Source organism: Petaurus breviceps, unplaced genomic scaffold, assembly GCF_028583685.1.
Source record: "Petaurus breviceps papuanus isolate PSGF00001 unplaced genomic scaffold, PetGlider_PUasm1.0 103, whole genome shotgun sequence".
Classification (NCBI taxonomy): domain Eukaryota; kingdom Metazoa; phylum Chordata; class Mammalia; order Diprotodontia; family Petauridae; genus Petaurus; species Petaurus breviceps.
Window position 1 is genome coordinate 4,726,920 of NW_027185588.1, and position 19,785 is coordinate 4,746,704.

Genomic DNA, 19,785 nt, shown 5'->3' on the forward strand with positions numbered 1-19,785 from the left:
GCACACTTTATGTTGGGTGCCATGCTGACATTTCCACCACACGGACTTTGTCTCTTCTAGCCACAGGCAGTCTGACTTCCTTTTCTACTAGCCTTAAGGCAATCTATTCCAATTTGAAGCAGGTCCCCCCAGTAGTTCATTTGCAAACAACACTACAAACCCGTAGTTGTGAGGCTGCCCCTTACTTCCTCAGGTACCGATTCTTCACAGCCCCAGAACGAAGCTTTTGAGATGTGACCGTGCTGGCTGAGGTCAGGTTCCGTTTCCACTGAAAGCGTGATGATTTACAGCCAGTTCCTGGAGTCCTCCCTCTCCACGGCCGAGGAGCACAAGAGTAGGGACCTCTCCCAGAGGAACCTTTCTTTACTCCACGAATAACCGGACTGGCCAGTCAGTTGGGACCGAGAAGCCTAAGCGGCACAGGAAAGCAGGGGTGACGCACACATGCTACGATTAACAGGAACGTTCTCAGAGACGGTAAAGTCCCTCGGCTTCAAGGCATGGAGAGAAACAACGTGCCTGCTCAGCCCACTGCAGCCCGACTGTGGAGCTCATGAACAGGAGTCGATTTCTCTCCTTTCTACGTCCTAAGTAGCAACCAATTGGACACGGCCAGCGAGAGCAGCACCAGCTCTCAGGCTCCACGTCTAGACCTGTACGGTCAGCTTGCCACGGCAGATCCCCATCTGGCCTCCAGGGAGAGCCGGCACCCTGGAGGATCGCTGCAGGAATGCGGCTGCCCTTGCTCCACTCTGCTCGAATGCCCAATGCTTCGGCGTGAGTGCAGACACTGGCTTTGTCGGTCGGCTGCGGGCCCGCTCGTCTCTTTCCATTTCTCTCTGTACCCTCAGTCTGTCACGCTGTTTGCACAATGTCAGTGAGTACTGTTGTATATTTCATCAGTCATTTTACTCGTCTACCGGTTGTCTCCTGGGCTGTCTTCCTCTCCGTTGATTACACCTCCAGTGTAGTTAAAGTCCGCTTGCCCTTGTCTGCTCAGCCGGCCTGCCTTTCCATTTGTCATCGCATCTGTCAATCAGTTCAAGTTCGTCGATTCGTTGCGCCAGCAGGGGTCGCAGACTCGGAGGAAGCGCACGCGCACGCGTGCAATGGCCTTCCGTCGGTGGCGAGGCTTTTGAAGCCAGGCACCCCAGGCTCCGCCCTGGGCCCACCTCCTCGAGGCGACGAGTGGTGACGTATTCCAGCCGCGCCGCAGGAAGGTCACACGGCCTTCTCCAATATGGCGGCGGCGATAAGGGGTGGATGGTGCCGCTGCTCCCGGGTGAGGTGCTAAGCAAGCGGAGGGAGGAGGGGAGGGGAAGGAAGGGGCATAGCGCGCTCTCGGCCCCGGTCCCGGGCCGGGCCTGTGAGCGCCGGGGCTCCCAAGGGGCGGGGCCGAACGGCATGCCTCGGCCGGGCTTGGGGCGGCCGAGCCGGCGAACGCCAGGGGCGAGGCCGCGGTTGTGGCGGGCCCGGCCTGGACCCTTCCGACCCCGACCTTTCTCCTTACCTTGGGGCCCGCGAGGCTTTCCGCCCTCCTAAGGCTAGCGATTTTCGGGGCGTGGGTGGGGGGCTGCTGCCCCGGAGCGCGGCTCCTCCGGGAAGGAGTTGGAGGGGACGCCGAGGTCTCGGGGCCCGCATGCACGACAGCCGATGCCTTGAGCGACCCCAGCCCCCTCCTCCTGCAGATGAGGAAATTGAGACCCACAGAATGAAGGGACTAGGCCAAGGTCACCCAGCAGTCCACTTCAAAGGCAGGATGCAGAGCCAGGCCTTTGCGGGGGAAGGGACTTGCCCGAGGTTACACGGCTGGTAATACTTGGCTAGGATTAGAACCCAGGTCCAGTGCTTTCCTTCCTGGGCCATGCTGTCTTACTTTAGACTTGAGGAAACCGAGAGCCCCCAGGCCAGTGCCATCGAGGAGAAAACGATGTCCCACTGTGATGAAGAAGAGTAGGGCCATCACCAGGCGGCAGTTGGTCGGGTAAAAGTTTGGGGGGGCAAGTTCAGTGGAGACTGGGTGTAGTCCAGTATGTGTCAGCGCTGTGCCATGGCCCTTAAAAGGCTGTGAAGATGGTTGTGATCATAGGGCTATTGACCAGCCCAAGCGTGCTCAGAGGATGGGGAAGGACCATGAGTCTGTGATGGGAGGACCACTTGAAAGCTGGAACCTTTAGCCTGGGGTGGAGAGGACTTGGGATCCATATGTAATGGCTATCTTCAAGTGGGCTCCGACCCTGAGGACAGAGTAGACTGGGTTTATCTTGATTGGACTTGGAGCAGAGCTAGGGGCAGTTTGGGTAGAAGTTACAAGGAGGCATCTTTAGCCTAGAATAAGTAAAACTTCCTAAAAGTTAGAGGTTGCCCTAGGAGGTGCTGGGTCTAAACAGGGAATTCCTGTTGAGGTGAATGGCCTCTGACGGTCAGTGAATTCATATTTCTGTTTGTGCATATCTGGTGGCATCTGAAGTATTGTATTCAGTTCTGGGCTTAGCTTGAGAAAGAACATGGATAAGATGGAAAGTGTTCATAAGCCATAAGAGGATCAATTGAAGGAACTGAATATGTTTCATCAGGAGAAGAGAAGGATCAGGGTGGGTGAATAGATGTGATGGCTGTTTTCAGATATTTGAAAAATTGTCATATAGAAAAAGAGTAGAATCCTTCTTTGACCTCAGAGGACAAAACCAGTAGCCAAGTGTGGAAATTGAAAAGAGTTAAATTAGGATTCTAACAGTTACATCTACCCATAAATGGAATGATCTGATTTGGAAGGTCATGAGTTCTTCCCTATAAAAAGTCTTTATTCACGGTTAGAATGACCATTTGCCAGGAGTGTTAAATTGGATATATTATGAATTGGACTGGGTGATTACTGTGGTTCCTTCTAGTTCTAAACTTCTGTGATTTTGTTTTCTATAATGGGATAAAATATCATTGGGGGAGAAAACTGTACATCTGTCTCAGAATTTATGTAAAATGAAGGAACTGTGTTATTGCCCTACCTACCGTACATCTCGGAATAGGTGCAGACTCTGTATACCTTTCACTCCTTTTCCTTGCAGCCCTTCAGCAGCAACATAAGCACGAACCCAGGTCCCCCTAAAACTGACAGGACTCATTTAGTTTTTCCTCTAGCTGGTCATGCAACATAAAAAGTATCACAGCATTGTATCACTGAGCTTCCAGGGACTTAAAAAGTCAGAGGCAGCTGAATCTAATGGTATTGGTAATGGTAATGGCCTGATCTAAAAGCATTAGATGAAAAACAGGAGATCAGGGTTCTGATCCTGACTCTGCAACCAGTGCAAAGGGGAAGGAGAGGAAATTGGGGCTCAGAGAAGGGAGCGGACTTGCCGAAGTCACATTTCAGGTTATGGGTAGAGCTAAGATTATCATCAGGGCTCATCCCACTGCCTTCTGCTGTTCCAAGAAACAAAAAATTACACAGCCTTAAATTCTGACAGATAGAAAATGAGAAATACAGACCTAGAAACACAGTGAATTCTGTTTTTCATATTTGTTTCAACAAATACATAAAGTCATTGTGAACCTGAAAAGTGTAAGAAAGTGAATCTGAACAGAGTGACAGAAGGCAGTAATTAGAAAGGTGAAGCTAGCAGGGGGAGAAGAGGGAGGGCAGGGGGAGGTAAAAGCTTCTAGCTAAAAGATCTTCATCAACAGTTTTTTTGTCTACTTTAGGCCTCAGGAACATAGAATTTGGAGTGGGAACGGGTTGGGGTATACCTTGGGGATTATTTTCTCCAGCTCCTTCATTTTATAGATGAAGAAAATGAGGCCTAGATAAGTAGTGATTTTTTTTTCAAGGCCACACATAGTCTAAATACCAGAGTGAGAGATTCTAATCCAAAGTGCTTGACGATAAATTGGGGTGCCTATTCAGCTTTCATGGATCCAAATTTAAGTAGTAACAGATTGGATGGAATTCTGAGTTTGGAAGTTAGGAGATCTGGGATTTCCATTTCTTTGTTCTGGCAGCCATTTCTTTCTCAGTTTAGGCATATTTTATCAATGTGAGTAAAAATAACTTTGGGTGGTAGTTTTTAATAGATTTTATAAATTTAATAGATTTTCTCCCAGATAGCTCCCAGTTAAACTTAGCAGTAAAAAATGGGAAAGGGAGCTGGAAGAAAGGTTGGGGGGAGCTGGCAAAAAGGGGAAGGGAAGAGATATGGTAGAGGGGGAGGAACAAAAGAAGAATTAGAGAACAGTTGATATGAAGGTTTAAATAAGTCACAAAGGAAGTGATTGCCTTTTACCCAAGCTGAAGAAATTCCGCTCTAGCTCCCACTCTCCTGTGACCTAGGAACCAGAGTGTAACTTGTGCAGATCCCAGTCATGGTATCTCATTTTATCCCTGTTTCTCTTCATTAGGCAAAGGACAGATTGATAAGAAGGTTCTTATTCTTTCTCCTCCCCTCCAGTTCTTCATTCCAAAGAGGTAAAATAATAATTCCTGTTCTTTTTTTGCTCTTTCCCCCCTGATTTTAGAGATGCCTTGGCAGTGGGACCCAGCTTCTCTCTGGCTGGTGCCCTGGGCCAGTGTCCTATGGCCCTGTCTATCGAATATGCAGTCCAGGCTTAGAGCTGCCACTGGTAAGTGAAACAGATTTCCTCTGCTCTCCGGGGACCTTGGAGGGCAAAGAAGGGACAGTCCTGGGAGAGATCAGAAAATGATCCCTTTTGGCAATATGGAGTGGTGGTGTTGCTGAGAAAACTGCCAGCATGGCAGGTAAAGCTCCCAAAGGATGCTTAAGTACCTGGACAGAGCATTTACTCTTGAAGGTAGCATGCTACTCGAGTTTGTGGTAGCATTCTACATACATGAGTCCAGAATTGTGTGACCTTATATGTAAGCATTCCGTATTCAAAATTCATTCAGCAAATACTAACTTAGTGCCTTTCATGTGCAGGGTGCTGCCCTCAGTGCTAGAGGGGAAATACAGAAATAAGTAAGGCCTGGTCCTTGCCCTCACGGGGCTTATGGCCCAGTAGGTCGGACAACACGCATAAGTTACGTGTTGTTTGTTATAGGAATTGATGTGAGAGAGTTACAAACTTAAGTCCAAGTGGAGAAAATCCATTCTGCCTTGAGGTTCTTGAAAGATGGCTGTGTAGGTGTTCTGGCAGAGGAGTGGCATTAGAGGTAGGAGGTGAAGGCAGGCGGGGTGTGGGGAAGAGTCTCATCTGTAGGGGAAAAATAATCTGGAATAATAGGTCAGAGCCAAACCATGCAGTGCTAAGGGACTTGGACTTTGTGGCACTGTTAGAATACATGGAAGGGTTTTTTTTTTAGCACAGGAGTAGTCCATCATGCACAAGTGGGTGTGGAGACTCAGTCTATGAAGATCTCAAGTTTGAACATTATTCCAAACACTTGTTGTGGAAAATGATTGTGTGAAAAGTGTAGGATCATTGGGATTACAGCTGGAAGGGACTGTTGCAATAATCTTATCAAACTCCCTCGTTTTACAGATGAGGCCCACAATGATGAATTCAACAAATATTAAGCACATGCTGTGTCTGAAGAGAGACTTAGGGTGTGTTATGAATAGTCATCTTGCCTTGGACTTAGGAAAATACAGGTTCAATTCCTTCCTTTGGCCCAGACTCTTGTCATTCTGAGCGGATTATTTTCAGTACCCCAGGCAGCTTTAAGATTTTAAATTGAAAGAAGGTGCTCACTTGTATTACAATAAAGATGAAGATATGTAAGGTACTGTGCTAGGGATACAAAATAAAAGGAAAACAACTCTTTCCCTTGCAAAGCTTACATCCCACTGGGTGTATAGCCAGAAAGATAGAGGTGGGGAGGGGGATGACTTGTGAAAGTGCAGGGATGTGGGGGATCTGATGTTGAATGAGGAGAACAGTTGGTAGGTTGAGAGGCTTTCCCTATGGTCACAAAGGTAGAGTAGGAGATTGGGGACTTAATCCAGATGTCTTTCCACTCTCACCATGGATACCAGGTGTTCAATAAGAGGGATGATAGTCTGTCTGCTTATATTTTTTGGTTATAGTCTTGTCAACCAACAGAACCTTAGTAGGTTTGAGCATATCTGGAGGCTTCTTTCTAGGGTGTATGTATTTTCTGGGCAAAGATGCTATGTACTACAGCAGTATGTTCCTGTGCAATAGTTAGTGCTTAATAATTTTGGCAAGATCTGTATTTGAAACTGAGATATTTTTATTTTTGAGTGGGTTATCAGCAATAATTTGTTTGGATGATTCCAAATCTTTTGTCTCCAGCCTTGTTGACTTAGTGATTTTATATATATAGATAGATTTGGAACTAGGTGAATAGGCTGATCCAAGGAGTGGTCAGAGATCTGTGCTCGGCTCTGCATTCTTCACCATTTTTGTTGACTTAGATAACGGAATAGATGGTATATTTATCTAATTTGCAGACAACACAAAGCAGGAAAGAGTAGCTAATACATTGTATGATGATCCTGGCAGACTAGAAAACTGGGCTGAATGTAATAGGGATAAATGCCAAGTCCTCTTAGACTTAGATTCAAAAAATTACCCTCCCTAGAAGATGGTGGAGGTGTGGCTAGAGAGCATTCTCAGCAGCTCTGGAAAGTGCATTGGATTGACCTTGTGCTCAATATGAGTAATTTTTAGCAGTCAGGAAAGCTAATAGAATCTCAGTCTTCATTAAGAGGAGCCTAGTTTCTGGAGCTTGGGAGGGGATAGTCCCACCAACCTCTGCCATGCCCTATCACATAATGGAGTGTTGTGTTCTCTTCCTGGTAGAGCCTTTTAATTATGAAAGAAAGTTATTAGATAGTTGAAAAGTGTCCAGAAAAGTGCAAAATAGTTATAGGGAATGAAGAGCAATTGAAGAAATGAGGTATTTATCCTGGAGAAGAGAATGCACAGGGGGGACATCATAGTCCAAGTATCTTCACATATTTGAAGGGCTGTCATGTAAATGAAGGTAATATTAAACTAGTTCTACTGTGTCTGAGAACTTAGAACCAAGAGCAATGAGTAAAAGTTAAAAAGAAATGAAATTTAGACTTAATGTGAAGAAAAAAACTTCCTAATATTTAGATCTATCTCAAAAGGTAAAATATTATCCCAAAAGGTAAGTGGACTCCCTCAGTGCTAAGCTCTGGACTTACAGTTCCAACTGTCTGTGGAATGTAGAATCATAGAAGGGACCTTTAAGATCATCGAGCCTTAACCCCTTTTTTATAGATGAGCAAACTGAGGACTAGAGAGGGGAAGGGGTTAAGGGGCTTACCTAAGGTCATACAACTAAACAAAGAAACAACTAGGTTTTCTACCCACATTTTCTAACAGCAGACTCAGCTTTCATTGTGCTCCCTGTCTACCTGAGCACCCCACTCCTACTTAAAACTCCATATGGATAAAGCTGGAATTTCCTCTTTGAAAGTGGTTTTTTGGCTTCCGTATTTCCATTAGTGGAACTGCACTCGTTTACCCCAGTGAGTTGTACCCAGTGCTTGTGACTTCTGAGTCATCTTCAAAGCTTTTTTCACCCCAGCTCTCTTCCCTAGAGTCCCCACTTTTCCATTTTCATTACTGTCACTCATGTTCAGTCTCTTGTTACCTCTTGTAACTAAAGTCTCTGTCTCTGGGTACATTCTTCACTCTATCTCTCACCCTGCTGCACAATCATCTATCTCATGGACAACTTGGATCACATAATTTCCTGGCTTTTGAACCTTCAATGATGGTCTGTCCCCTAGTGGATGAAATCAGACATTCAACACCTTCCATAATCTAGTACCAACCTCCTACTTTTTCAGCCTACCTGAAAAACTTACTCTTCCCTTTCTCTCTCTGTCTCCTCTCTCCCTCTGTCTCACTCCTCCTCCACCTGTCCCCCTCGGAGCAGCTAGGTGGTACAATGCAGAATTCTGTGCTTGGAGTCAGGAAGACTCCTCTTCCTGAGTTCAGTTCCAGCCTCAGACACTTACTGTGTGATTCTGGGCAACTCACTTCACCTGGTTTGCCTTGGTTTTCTCATCTAAAAAATGAGCCGGAAAAGGAAAGGGCAAACCATTCCAGTATCTTTGCCAAGAAGGCCACAAATGGGGTTACAAGGACTCAGACATGACTGAAAAATGACTGAACACCATTTATGCTTAAATAAAATAACTATTCCTGTCCTTTGCTTTCCTGCCTCCTCCATGCTTTTATGTGTTCCCCATACACTTGTGCACACGTGCACCCCATCCCCACATACATCTAACGTAGATACTGCTGACACCTTTTGGAAGTCCCGTCTTTCAAGGCCCAGCTCAGATGTCACATTTTAAGTCTTTCTTTTGTTTTATTGTGCCTGTCTTACTGCTCTTGCTAAGCTCCTAGACGGCAGGCGCCATGTTTTAATTCTTTGTATCTCCCCAGCACAGAGCGCATGATTGGCGCTGTGTAAGGGCATGTTGAAGGAATCAAGCAGCCAAGGTAATGCCATATAGACAGCTCATATCAGCCTTGCTCCAGTGTTATATTATGTCCTTCCCTTCCTAGTACACTGTGCTTTGTGGATGACATGAAGTTGGGAGGGATGATGGAAGATTGAATAAAAGAGTCCAAAAGATCACTGTAGGCTAGAGCAATTGGTCATAGCTGAGAAGATGGCATTTAGATTTGCATTTAAGGGTTAAATGTAAAATCCCACATTTAGTCTAGTTCAGAAAAGGGAATTGTGTATTGTGGGTGAGATGTGACTGGGTACCAGTTCGTCCAAAAAGACCAAAGGTTTTTAGGTGACTACAGGTTCAACCTAAAAAGCTCATGAAACCTAAGGCTACATCAGTAGAAATAGAAATATAATAGAATTAATAGAGATCTGGTTTCTAGAACAAAGGAAGTTAGTTTTAGTTCCCACTGCCCTCCTCTTTGATCAACTGCTATCAGGTGGACTGTGGTGACTTCTGGGCACTCTTTTAGGAACTGGTATATTAACAAACCAGAGTTCAAAGAGAAGAAAGTGATTTATCATCTTTTGTATTTTAAAAATAGAAACTACATTTAACTTGAAAAGTTGGATATTTGATTTACATTCATCATGTTGAGGAAGGTCTTTACTTCTGGTTTTTTCCATGGGTAATGATGATTTTCTTTAAATTTTTTAGGTAAAGTGTTATTCTTCTGGAAGCAGGAAAAGTTTCCTTTCTGGCTTGATAGAAAATATCAAACAAGAATTAGCGAAAAACAAGGAAATGAAAGAAAGTATAAAAAAATTCAGAGATGAAGCTAAGAAGTTAGAAGAATCAGATGCACTTCAGGAGGCAAGACGGAAATATGTGAGTCATTTAAGAGAACTGTGTGCTATTTCACTCTTTGAGAATGGGAGAGAATGGAGATTTGAGAACAGAGGTTCGTAAAATCACAGAATGTCAGAGCTAAAAAATGCATCCAATCCCCGAAGGGCCTTTTTGTTCCAGCTGTCTGCTCCATGAAAGGATATTTATTTGTTTAAGATCACTTGCCTGGTTCTGAATCCAGAACTCCTGGCTTCTAGTCTATTATTCTTTCTATTTCATCAGCTAATAAGATTTGATTAAGGAAAACTTTGCCTTTCAACATAAGTAGAACAGACTGCTTTAGGAAACAGTGCATTTCCCCTTATTGGAGTTTTCTGAGCAGAAGCTAGATGGTCTTTCATCAAGAGTATTCCACAGGGGATTCCTGTTAGAGGACAGGCTAAGGTAAGTGGCCTCTGAAGTCCTTTCAGACTTTTTCAGTTCTTCACATACTTACTGGTAGAGTCATGTAAGGAAAGAACCTGTATTTGGTTTTCTAACACTTTCCCCCCCAAAAAAAAAAGCCAATTTAAAAAATTTATAACATAAGTAGATAATTCCAGGTCAGCTCCCATTGCTATGCAATAATGAATTTCTGTTTCGTTGATGAGTCTCAATGAACTTGAAATATTTAACCATTTGTTATAGCTCATGTGCTACTCTTAGCTTGTCAAAGGCTTTGATTCAACTGGAAGAACCACAGCAAAGATGCAGTGGGAAATTATGCCCTGGGTTGCACAGCATTCTGACCAGAACTGCTTTATTTGTATTTCCTAATTTTACCTCAGTAACAGCCTGTTTGTTGGGTTCTCATGGTACAGACAGTTTGGATATGTCCTGTTAACTGATTTGTAATAGATTCTGAACAGTATGGAACATTAGATTTTATCTAATATATTAGCAACAAATGACCCAATTGGGGATGAATGGGAAAAAAATATTGCATGATTGATCTGCCATGAAGTGGGCAGGGAAAGAGATATGGTCAGAGGATATAAGAAGTTGCTTATCCTGGAATGGTTTTGCTACTATGTGTTTAGGCTGTGACAAGAGGAAAATTACCTTCTGCTTTGTCCAGACAGGTGTTTTGGGCAGGCTGATTATTCAAGGGCTAGACTGAGACTCCAGAAGAGGTCCTGGGCCAGCAGTGGGGTAGCTTTCATTGACCTGCCATAGTTACGAAGCCTGACTGTGAGGCTTGCTCCCTGTCCATGCAGTGCCCTGTATCACAGCCCTGGGGCAGCCCTGAGGCCCCCTTTAAGTAAAGAAGAAAGGCAAGTCTATGAGCATGGAATTTAGCAAGGCAGACAGATTGACAGCACACTGCCAGGGAAAGAATGTTCTTTCTGGTTGGTTCTAGCCCTACTAAAAACTAAGTAGAATTGGTGGCTAATTTCTCTCTTAACAAAACTGATCTTCTCTATTATAGAAAACCATTGAGTCTGAAACAGTCAAAACTTCTGAAGTAATTAGGAAAAAAATTGGAGCATTCACTGGTACAGTGAAAGAGGTAAGAGACTAGCCATGGCCTTGACCGGGGCCTTTCTCTGATTCCTTCTGCTGCCTGCACTGGCTCACTGCCACCTCCTGGGGGCAGGACCTTCTCCAAGCTGGTCCTGTCCTCTCTTCCAGCTTTAATTTCCCTATTCTTCCCCTTCATTTATTTTGTGCTTCAGCTGAACTACATGAAACTGTCTCCCAAATGTGTTCTGTTTCTGCCTCTGTACCTTGGCTCACACTGTTCCTTATCCTCTCCTCTTAATTTCCCACTAGTCCTTTAAAGTCCATAAAGCTTTCTTTGATATTTACTATTGGTAACACCTTCTGCTTTAAAACTCACATAGCACTTTGCCTCTCTCCATTGTGCATCTCTTCTTGTTGTGTAATATAATCAATCTGTTTTGTGTCATTAACTTGTACCAGACTGTAAGCTCTCTGAGGGCAGGTTGCATATTTTCTCTAATTTTTGTATTTTCTCTAGCCTTGAGCACAATGTTTTGCACTTAGTAGGCATTTAATGACTGTTTCTTGGTGAAATGAATAAATAAATATTTAAAAATCAAGAAAGTTCAAGAGAGCTTACTCAGAATGTGGACTTTGATTCCTAATCCTAAACTTTGCAAAAATTAGTACATTGGATTAAATTAGGAGGGTCCAAGCCAGTCTTTTGAGAGTCAGTCAGTGTTTTATGAATTGCTTTTATACATAAATAATTCTTTTTCCTCTCTCTTCCCCCTCCTTTCTTTCCCTCATTTTCTTCCTCCTTCTTTCCCTCTCCCTTTGAATTATTCAAATGTTGACACCTTCAAAATGCTTTACTGATTCTCCCAATCACTTTGTATTTATGCTGTGCTTGCTTATCTGTAAACTTGTAACCCTCCCCTAAAATATAAGTTCTTGCATTAGTATTTGTACCCCCAGCGTGGTACAGTGCCTTGTATGTTGTAGGTATTTAATAAATGCCTGTTGATTGATTGGTGTATGTAAGCAGACTGAATTGTCTTAAATGCCCGAGGGTATGTTTTGACCTGAGGGCTCCCTGGTTTGTGTGCTGGATCCCTAGGTTGCTGAGGACACTGAGGGCCATTCTGAGAAGTTGCCAAGAATGCTCGTTGCACCTAGGCTACCTCTCATTTGGGGGGAATCCTTGAGGGTGGGGGAGGACGAGGCCACTGCTGGGAGTTGTTCTGTATGGACTTATGGGGAAATCCCAGTTTGGCCTGGACTCCCCTAGAATCCTCTAGACCTTCAGGACCAGACTGGGAACTGATTTGAAGCCAGCCCTATCCTCCAGATCAGCGTTGGGCCTGAGTGAATCTGTTGGGAATAAGGCCACTGGTGATAAAAGACAGTGTATATTATACGTTTCTGTACTGCCAGAGGAGAGTTGGCAGGGCCATGGAAACATAGGCTGCATTGAGGGCCCTAACCACTTTTGTCTCTTGTGCTAGAGTTTGGATGAAGTAAGTAAAAGTGACCTTGGCCGAAAAATTCTAGAAGGCATGGAAGAAGCAGCCAAAACAGCCAAGCAGTCGGCAGAGTCAGTGACCAGAGGTGGGGAGAAGCTGGGCCGAACGGCTGCCTTCAAAGCCATTTCTCAGGTAAACCAGTGAATGGGAAGAGAATATACTTTGTTCAGATGGTATCAGGGCATAGATTCTGTAGCTGGAAGGAGCCCTAGAATTCAGCTCATCCACCACCCTTACCCTAGAGATGAGGAAGTAGGGGCCAGAACAGTGAAGAGTCTTAACATTGAGCACATAGTAGAACTGGAGCTGGAATGCCTTTTTGTTTGCCTTTCTCTCCTTTGGGCTTTAATCATTTTTTTTTTTAATTTAAGCAATCGGGGTTAAGTAACTTGCTCAAGGTTACACAGCCAGTTATTTCTGGGTGTGGTGCTGAGTATCCGAGCCCAGATTTGATCCAGGTCATCCCAACACTGGAGCCGGTGCTCTTACTCGCTGAGCCATATGGCCGCCTCTAAGCAATTGGGGTTAAGTAACTTGCTCAAGGTTACACGGCCAGGTGTTTCTGGGTAGGTGCTAAGTGTCTGAGCCCGGATTTGATCCCCAGGTCATCCCGACACTGGAGCCGGTGCTCTTACTCGCTGTGCTACCTGGCCACCCCGGGCTTTACTCATTTTAAAAAATTTATCTGATGGGGAGCCTGAGGCAAAGAGAGTTCTGATTTTCCCAGTTAAATATTTACAGAACATCTCTTCTCTTACATAGCCCAACAGTACCCAGGCTAGAGAAAGGTGCAGAGCCTCCTGGTTGTTCTTCAGACTGATTGGCCTTGAGATCTAGTGTTCTTCTCAGAAGTGGAATGGAGTTTATTAAATCAAATGAGTTTTGCTGTACAAAAAATGGGCAACACATAAGGACACAAGAAAATAAAGGCTGAAGTCTAATGATGCAAATACATAATAGTAATGTTTCATGTTTGCATGAGTAGAGTAGAAATGCTAGCTACACACTAGTCCCTGGAATTCAAGTTCAAGAACTTTTTGCATTGTCATCTTCAACAAATCCCAGTCATTTGGGAGAGGGTTTGGGAGGTTCAGGCAGGCCTTCCATGGAGCAGAAACTAATAGTACCTTGGAAGCAGGTGACAGATTTGTGTGATCCCCTGGATGATTATGCTTCTCCTTAGGGAGTCGAAAGTGTGAAGAAGGAACTAGATCAAAGCGTGCTAGGACATACAGGCCCCTACCGAAGGCCGGAGAGACTGCGGAAACGGACTGAGTTATCTGGAGAGAAAATCAAAGAGGACAAAGTGTTTGAACCCAATGAGTAGGTATTTGACAAACTAAATCCCTGAAGTTATTAGGTACACCTGGCTTTGATTTCTTAACCATTTTATTTTGTGTAGATAGGAAAAGAAACTGAACAGGTAGCTTGATCCCATGTTCTTGGCCCTTGTGATTGCAGTGTTATTTTTATTTTTGAGTTATTTTCAATTGTCTGTCTTTAACTTAACTTTCTGAGATACTCCAAAAGAGAGTCCATGGGTCTGGTCCCTGTTTTTTTTTCTTTTTTTGGCTTTTTGGAGGGGGGAAGGCTGGGCGATTGGGGTTAAGTGACTTGCCCAAGGTCACACGGCTAGCAAGTATTAAGTGTCTGAGGTCAGATTTGAACTCAGGTCCTCCTGACTCCAGGGCTGGTGCTCTATTCTCTGCGCCACCTGGTTGCCCCGTCCCTGTTTTTTTCTACTAAAGATCTCATGCATCTCTGCATTGGATTCACAGAGCCAAGATCATGGGATCTAGAAGATGGAAGGGATCCTAGAAATCAGCCAGTTCATTCCCTAATTGAGCCCATGAAAGGGGGAATGACTTGGCCAAGGAAGAGCTGGGATTTCACCTTGGTCCTTTGGCTTCAAATCTGGTGTTGTTTCCTCTTCACCATGGTGCATCCCTCTCAGAATCAGGAACAGCTTATTTGTACATATACATACCACATTTTACACACACACACACACACACAAACACACCTCTGCATATCTCAGAGCAGTGGATTCATCTGTGACAAAGACGTGGGGCAGGATTGTTGTGGCCTGAAAAAGGCAGGAAAACTAAGATAGCGACGGGCAGGTGAACAAGCAGTAGATGCATGTGTGGGCTGGAGTGGGGAGTTTGACCATCGATGGTTTTCCTGGAAGTATCTATCATGTTCCCTTTTCAGACCTCAGGCCAAGGTTACTGATGAAATGAATGCCTTGTGATTTTCCCCAGGGAAGCAATGGGAGTTGTGCTGCACAAGGATTCAAAATGGTATCAACAGTGGAAAGATTTCAAGGACAACAATGTCGTCTTTAATAGTAAGTGACAGAAAATGTTCTAGGCCTTGGGTCATTTGTAGTGCAGCAGCTGCAAGAACCTGTGTGAAGTCAGCCTGGAGAGGGGTCTTTAGCAGAGTGCTCTGGGTATAGACCTGGGCCCTGTGCTAGTTAATATTTTATCAGGGACTTGGAGAAAAGCAAGTGATAAGTATGGCTACAAGTTGATGACAGGATACATACATCTTGATAGGCTTGAATAATGACTAAATCCATATACGATGGAGGTTAACATAAATACTGTTCTTGGTTAACAAAATCAACTGATGGAAAAGGCTTGGTTAAACAACAGCTCATAAAAAAGACCTGGGGATTTCACTAGCCCATCAGCTCAGTGTGGGTCGCAGGGCAGTCCAGCAGCCAGGAAGACTGATGGGATGTTGGACTGCACCGAGAGGCTAGTTGGTTGAAAAATGACATCGCTATGTTAGAATCAAGTTGCAGTGTGTCCAACTGGCTGATCAGATCAATATGAGCGCAGAATACTGTACCACAGGTCATGCACAAATAATGCTTGTGAATATTTGAGGTGGTTTCTCTAAATTTGCACATCTTGCGTTTCTTTTGAACTACTTCAATTCTACTTGGCTCATAGAGCACAGCACCTTCCCTGATGAGGGACAGGTCCAGTAACAGTGTCTCCCATGTCACAGTCAATTCCAGAGATTCTGAGAAAGATCTTGAGAGTGTCTTTGTATCGCTGTTCTCCTGTCCACCAGTGAGTACTTGCCTCGTGTGAGGTCTCTGTCTTTTTGGCAAGTGTACATTGGGCATTCAAACAGCATAGCCAGCCCATTGGTGCTGTGCTTCCTACAGTAGAATTTGAGTATTTGGCAGTTTAGTTCAAGAAGGACCTCAGTGTCTGGTATCTTGTCCTGCCAGGTGATCTTTAGAATCTCTCTGAGACAATTCAGATGGAAGTGATTGAGTATCCTGGCATGGCGCTGGTAGACCGTCCAGGTTTCACAGGCATACACTATGAGGTCAGCACAATGGCTCTGTAGACCTTCAGTTTGGTAGGCAGTCTAGTACTCTTCTCTCCCACACTTCCCTTCAGAGTCTTCCAGACACTGAGCTAGCTCTGGCAGTGTGTACGTCAGTCTCTTTATCAATGTGTACATGCCTGGAAAATACACTGCCAAGGGAAGTGAACTTATCCACAGCATTCAGAACTTCTCCATTTTCTGTAACCGATGGTTCCAAGAATGGATGCTGTGATGCTGGCTGATGGAGCCCCTGTGTTTTGTTGGTGTTAATTGTTAGGCTAGAGTGAACACAAGGGGCAGAGAACAGATCCATACTTTGTTGCATCTCAGCTTCAGAGGCTGCATTGAGTGCACAGTCACTGACAGGCAGAAAATCATGCACCAACACTCCCTTCACCTTGGTCTTGGCTTGTAACCTTTTAAAATTGGAATTACCATCAGTGTAATAGCTAACCTTGATGTCATGTTCGTCCTTATTAAAAGCGTTTGACAACATGGCTGAAAACATTGTGCTAAAAGCATGAGAGCAAGCACACAGCCTTGTTTCACTCCATTGTTGGTGACTGGGAAAGCAAGAAAGCATCTTCCATTGTCCAGAACCTGGGCAAGTGTTTGGTCATGAAATTGACTACAATGCTGATGAACTGGGCAACCAAATTCTGACTTAGTTTTCCATAAGCCCTTGTGACTGACAGCATCAGAGGCCTTGATCAGTTTGATGAATGTTGTATATAGACTTCTGTTCTTCTCCTGGCAGAGTTGTTAGGCATCAAACACCATATCAGTTGTTCCTTGGCCCTTTTTGAAGCCACACAGGCTCTTGTGGAGATGACCATCTTCCAGGTGAAGGATCAGCCTATTAAGGAGGACTCTGGGAAGAATCTTGCCAGCAGTGACTAAGAATAAGACACTGCCACCCCCCATCCCCCGGTGTTTGTTAAAGGATAGTCCATTTCCTTTACCTTTATAGAGATGGACAATGGAGGCATCCTTGAACTCCTGGGGGATACCTTCCTCTTGCCATATAACCTGGAAGATTTCAGTCAGCTTTTGTATGACCAATGGACTGCCACCTTGTTAATCTCAACTGCAATAGAACAAGCACCAGGTGCTTTGCCACAAGAGAACAGCCTGAGCAGATTCAAAACCTCTTCTTCAGAGTTGGAACTTCAGCCAGTGAGGGATTGATTTCAGCCTGAGGTCAGTGGTATTAGCATCGATTGATAACAATCTGAAAGTGTTCAACCCATCTCTCTAGGACCATGTCCTTAATACTTAATAATGAGGTTACATCAGCACTGAGCAGTTGAGAATCATGGTAGGTCTTTGACCCACAAATAGCCTTAGGGCATCATAAAAGCACTTTGGATTGTTACTATCAGCATAAAACTGAATTTCATCTACCTCTTTAGTGAGCCAAGAATCCTGAATCTCTCTAAGCTTCACTTGTACTTTACTTTTGATGGAATTAAATTTTGCCTTAGAGATGGATAAACTATCCTGCTGGCAAACCCTGTGGAGTTCTCATTTTTCACTTAGCAGTTTCTGAATTTTCCCATCATTTTCATCAAACCAGTCTTGGTCTTTGCTAGTGTTCTGACCCAAATGAGCAAATGCTGTACACCAGATCTCTGAAAGCTGCCCACTCCTTTTCTGCACCACTGTTGCCAGCTGTGTGTTGTCTCAACTTTCCCTCCAAGTTAGCAACAAATTGTTCCTGCTCAGAAAAGCACTCTAATCTGTTGGCATTAATTCTTCTGGTAGTTATGTTGCCTTGGGGCCACCGCTCTTGTTGAAAGCTTGTATGTTGGATAACAGGATACAAACAGATCTTGATTGACTTGAATAATGGGCTGAATCCGTATACGATGGAGGTAAACATAGATACTGTTCTTGGATTAATAAAATCAACTTTATAAACTCAGGATGGAAAAGTCTTGGTTGAACAACAGCTCATAAAAAGAGATCTGGGGATTTCACTATGCCATCAGCTTAGTGTGAGTCACAGGGCGGCCCAGCAGCTAGGAAGGCTAATGGGATCTTGGACTGCATTGAGAAGCACAGTGACTGAGAACAGTGACTGGGCCATGACCATTCTGGTGTCCTCTTTTCCTTATTGGACCATATTTGGAAGGTTGTGTTCAAAGTGGGGTACGTTTTAGGAAGGACGTTGGCAATGTAAGAAGAATCCAGGGAAAGAAGACCAGAATAGCATAAGGAGATTAGAGATCCTGCCATATTGGGCTTCATTGAAGGAACTGGGGAATTAAAAGGCTTGGTGGGATATTATCCTTGTTCATTTTGACCCCAGAGGACAGAACAAGAAGCAGTAGGTGGGAGTTACAGATTGTTGGGTTTTGTGTCAGTATAAAGAAAAATTTCCAAACCAGTTTTAAAATGTATAGTACTAGATGTGATACTGCCTCCTCATTGGAGGTTTTTGGGTAAGTGTATAAGCAACTTGTTGGTGGGTGTCTGGTACAGATAGGACTAGATAGTTTCTGAGATTCTGTCAGTCAATTATCAGGCATTTATTAAGTGTTTGCTTCATGCCAGGCAATATGCTGAACCCTGAGAATATACAAATACAAAAAATCCCTGATCTTCTTTGGCCTTGAAGTAAAAGGGCAAGAGGGTGGAGTGAAAGGAAACACAGAATTTCAGAGTTGGACAGGACTGCAGAAGGCAGCATGATTAGTGGGAACAGTGCCAGCTTTGGAGTCAGGAAAACTTGGTTCTGACTCTGTGCCCAGGGGCCTGTCACTACTTACATGAAGGTAGCTATTGTGCCCCCTAAGTTCTCTTCTTTACCACAAGGAAGGGCATAGACTCTCACAGGCCTGATTTGGAGATTTTGTCCAGCTTCTTGTGGATGGGTTGGAGGGAGCCCTTTTCACTGCAGCAGGCAGGGAGGCAGCTCTCCTGAGGGTTCCCCATCTTCATTGGCAGAAAGCTGAGGAAGCGGCCTTCTTCATCTTAATTGCTGATACAGTCCCCAGCAGCTGGTTTGATTCCCACCACTCCCACACTGAGCACTTTGTCTTCCAGGCCTAGTAATTCTTGCATTCTTAATGGGCTGTGGAATTAGCTGGGAAGGGTCTTTTTTAAGAAAATAATATATGGCCCATTTTTTCTTACTTTTTCCATGTATGGGCAGGCTATCTGCAGGTGAATGCTTGGGACAACTATAATGATTTTAAAAATAAAAGATATCAATTAAAACTCATTTAAAGTAATAAACGACTGACCAAAAGGGGAAAAAGGAGTGGTCATCGCGCCTTAGCCTAAAGCCATGAGAAATTGCGCCTCCCTCCTTTGCAGAGTACAGGAGCCATGTACAAACAGGTCTTGCTTTATGTACATTTGCATTACACAGATTCAACTTTATGTAAAGAATTCTGAAAGAAATTCTCATTCCAAAAATTTTTTTAAAAAAAACTTGTGTTGATTTTACTGTGCACTACTGTGCTCTCCACTCTTACTACTACTTGGTATGGCCTCCTTCCCCATCCCAGTAAATGTGAAGATGAATTCCACTAAACACTGATATATAGAATGTGTGCATGCTTATAGACAGCACAGAATCCAGTAGACTTGAAAGACAAAGCTCTTGTTGCAAGAGAACTCAGCAGGGTGGGAGCCAAGATTGTAGAGTAAGAAGTTTCTCTCACTCTCCCTTATTAACCTCTGAAAGCCCAGAAAATATCATCCCAGGGAAAACTCTGAAACAGCTGAGCCATCAGAAAGACAAGGTGTAGCAGTCTGGTAGCCCAGGAAGCTTGGGGGGACTAACAGGAAAGATCCCTCTCACTGTGGTGAAGGGGGAACAGTAGAGGACGGGAGGCGTCCCAGCAAGCCCCACCTCAGCTAACCAGTGGGAGATCCCAAGGCCCAGGGCAGTAGAGCAGGCAAGTGCCAACACCAGGATCCCCCAGTGCCTCATCTCTAGAAAGGAAAAGGAGATAGACTGTTTCAGGACAATGACAGTGTGGTTCTTATTCTTAGTCATGGCTGTCAAGATTCTTGCCAGAGCCCTCCTTAATAGACTGATCCCTTTACCTGGAAGATGGTCATCTACCTTAGAGTCTGTGTGGCTTCATAAAGGACTGAGGAACAAGTTGATAATGGTATTTGCTGCCCAACAACTCCAGGAA

The 19,785-nt window shown here is 44.3% G+C and overlaps 1 protein-coding gene across 1 annotated transcript in view; it reads left to right on the plus strand.

The window, feature by feature from the left end:
- TIMM44 (translocase of inner mitochondrial membrane 44) overlaps positions 1 to 19,785 on the plus strand; it is a 207,252-nt gene that overhangs the window by 162,731 nt on the left and 24,736 nt on the right. Inside the window, exons 2-8 of the mRNA XM_069099049.1 lie at positions 1,228 to 1,282; positions 4,513 to 4,617; positions 9,138 to 9,308; positions 10,738 to 10,818; positions 12,260 to 12,409; positions 13,461 to 13,600; positions 14,542 to 14,627. Coding sequence (XP_068955150.1) covers positions 1,241 to 1,282; positions 4,513 to 4,617; positions 9,138 to 9,308; positions 10,738 to 10,818; positions 12,260 to 12,409; positions 13,461 to 13,600; positions 14,542 to 14,627 — 775 coding nt within the window. The 5' untranslated portion in view covers positions 1,228 to 1,240. The remainder of the gene's footprint in view (positions 1 to 1,227; positions 1,283 to 4,512; positions 4,618 to 9,137; positions 9,309 to 10,737; positions 10,819 to 12,259; positions 12,410 to 13,460; positions 13,601 to 14,541; positions 14,628 to 19,785) is intronic.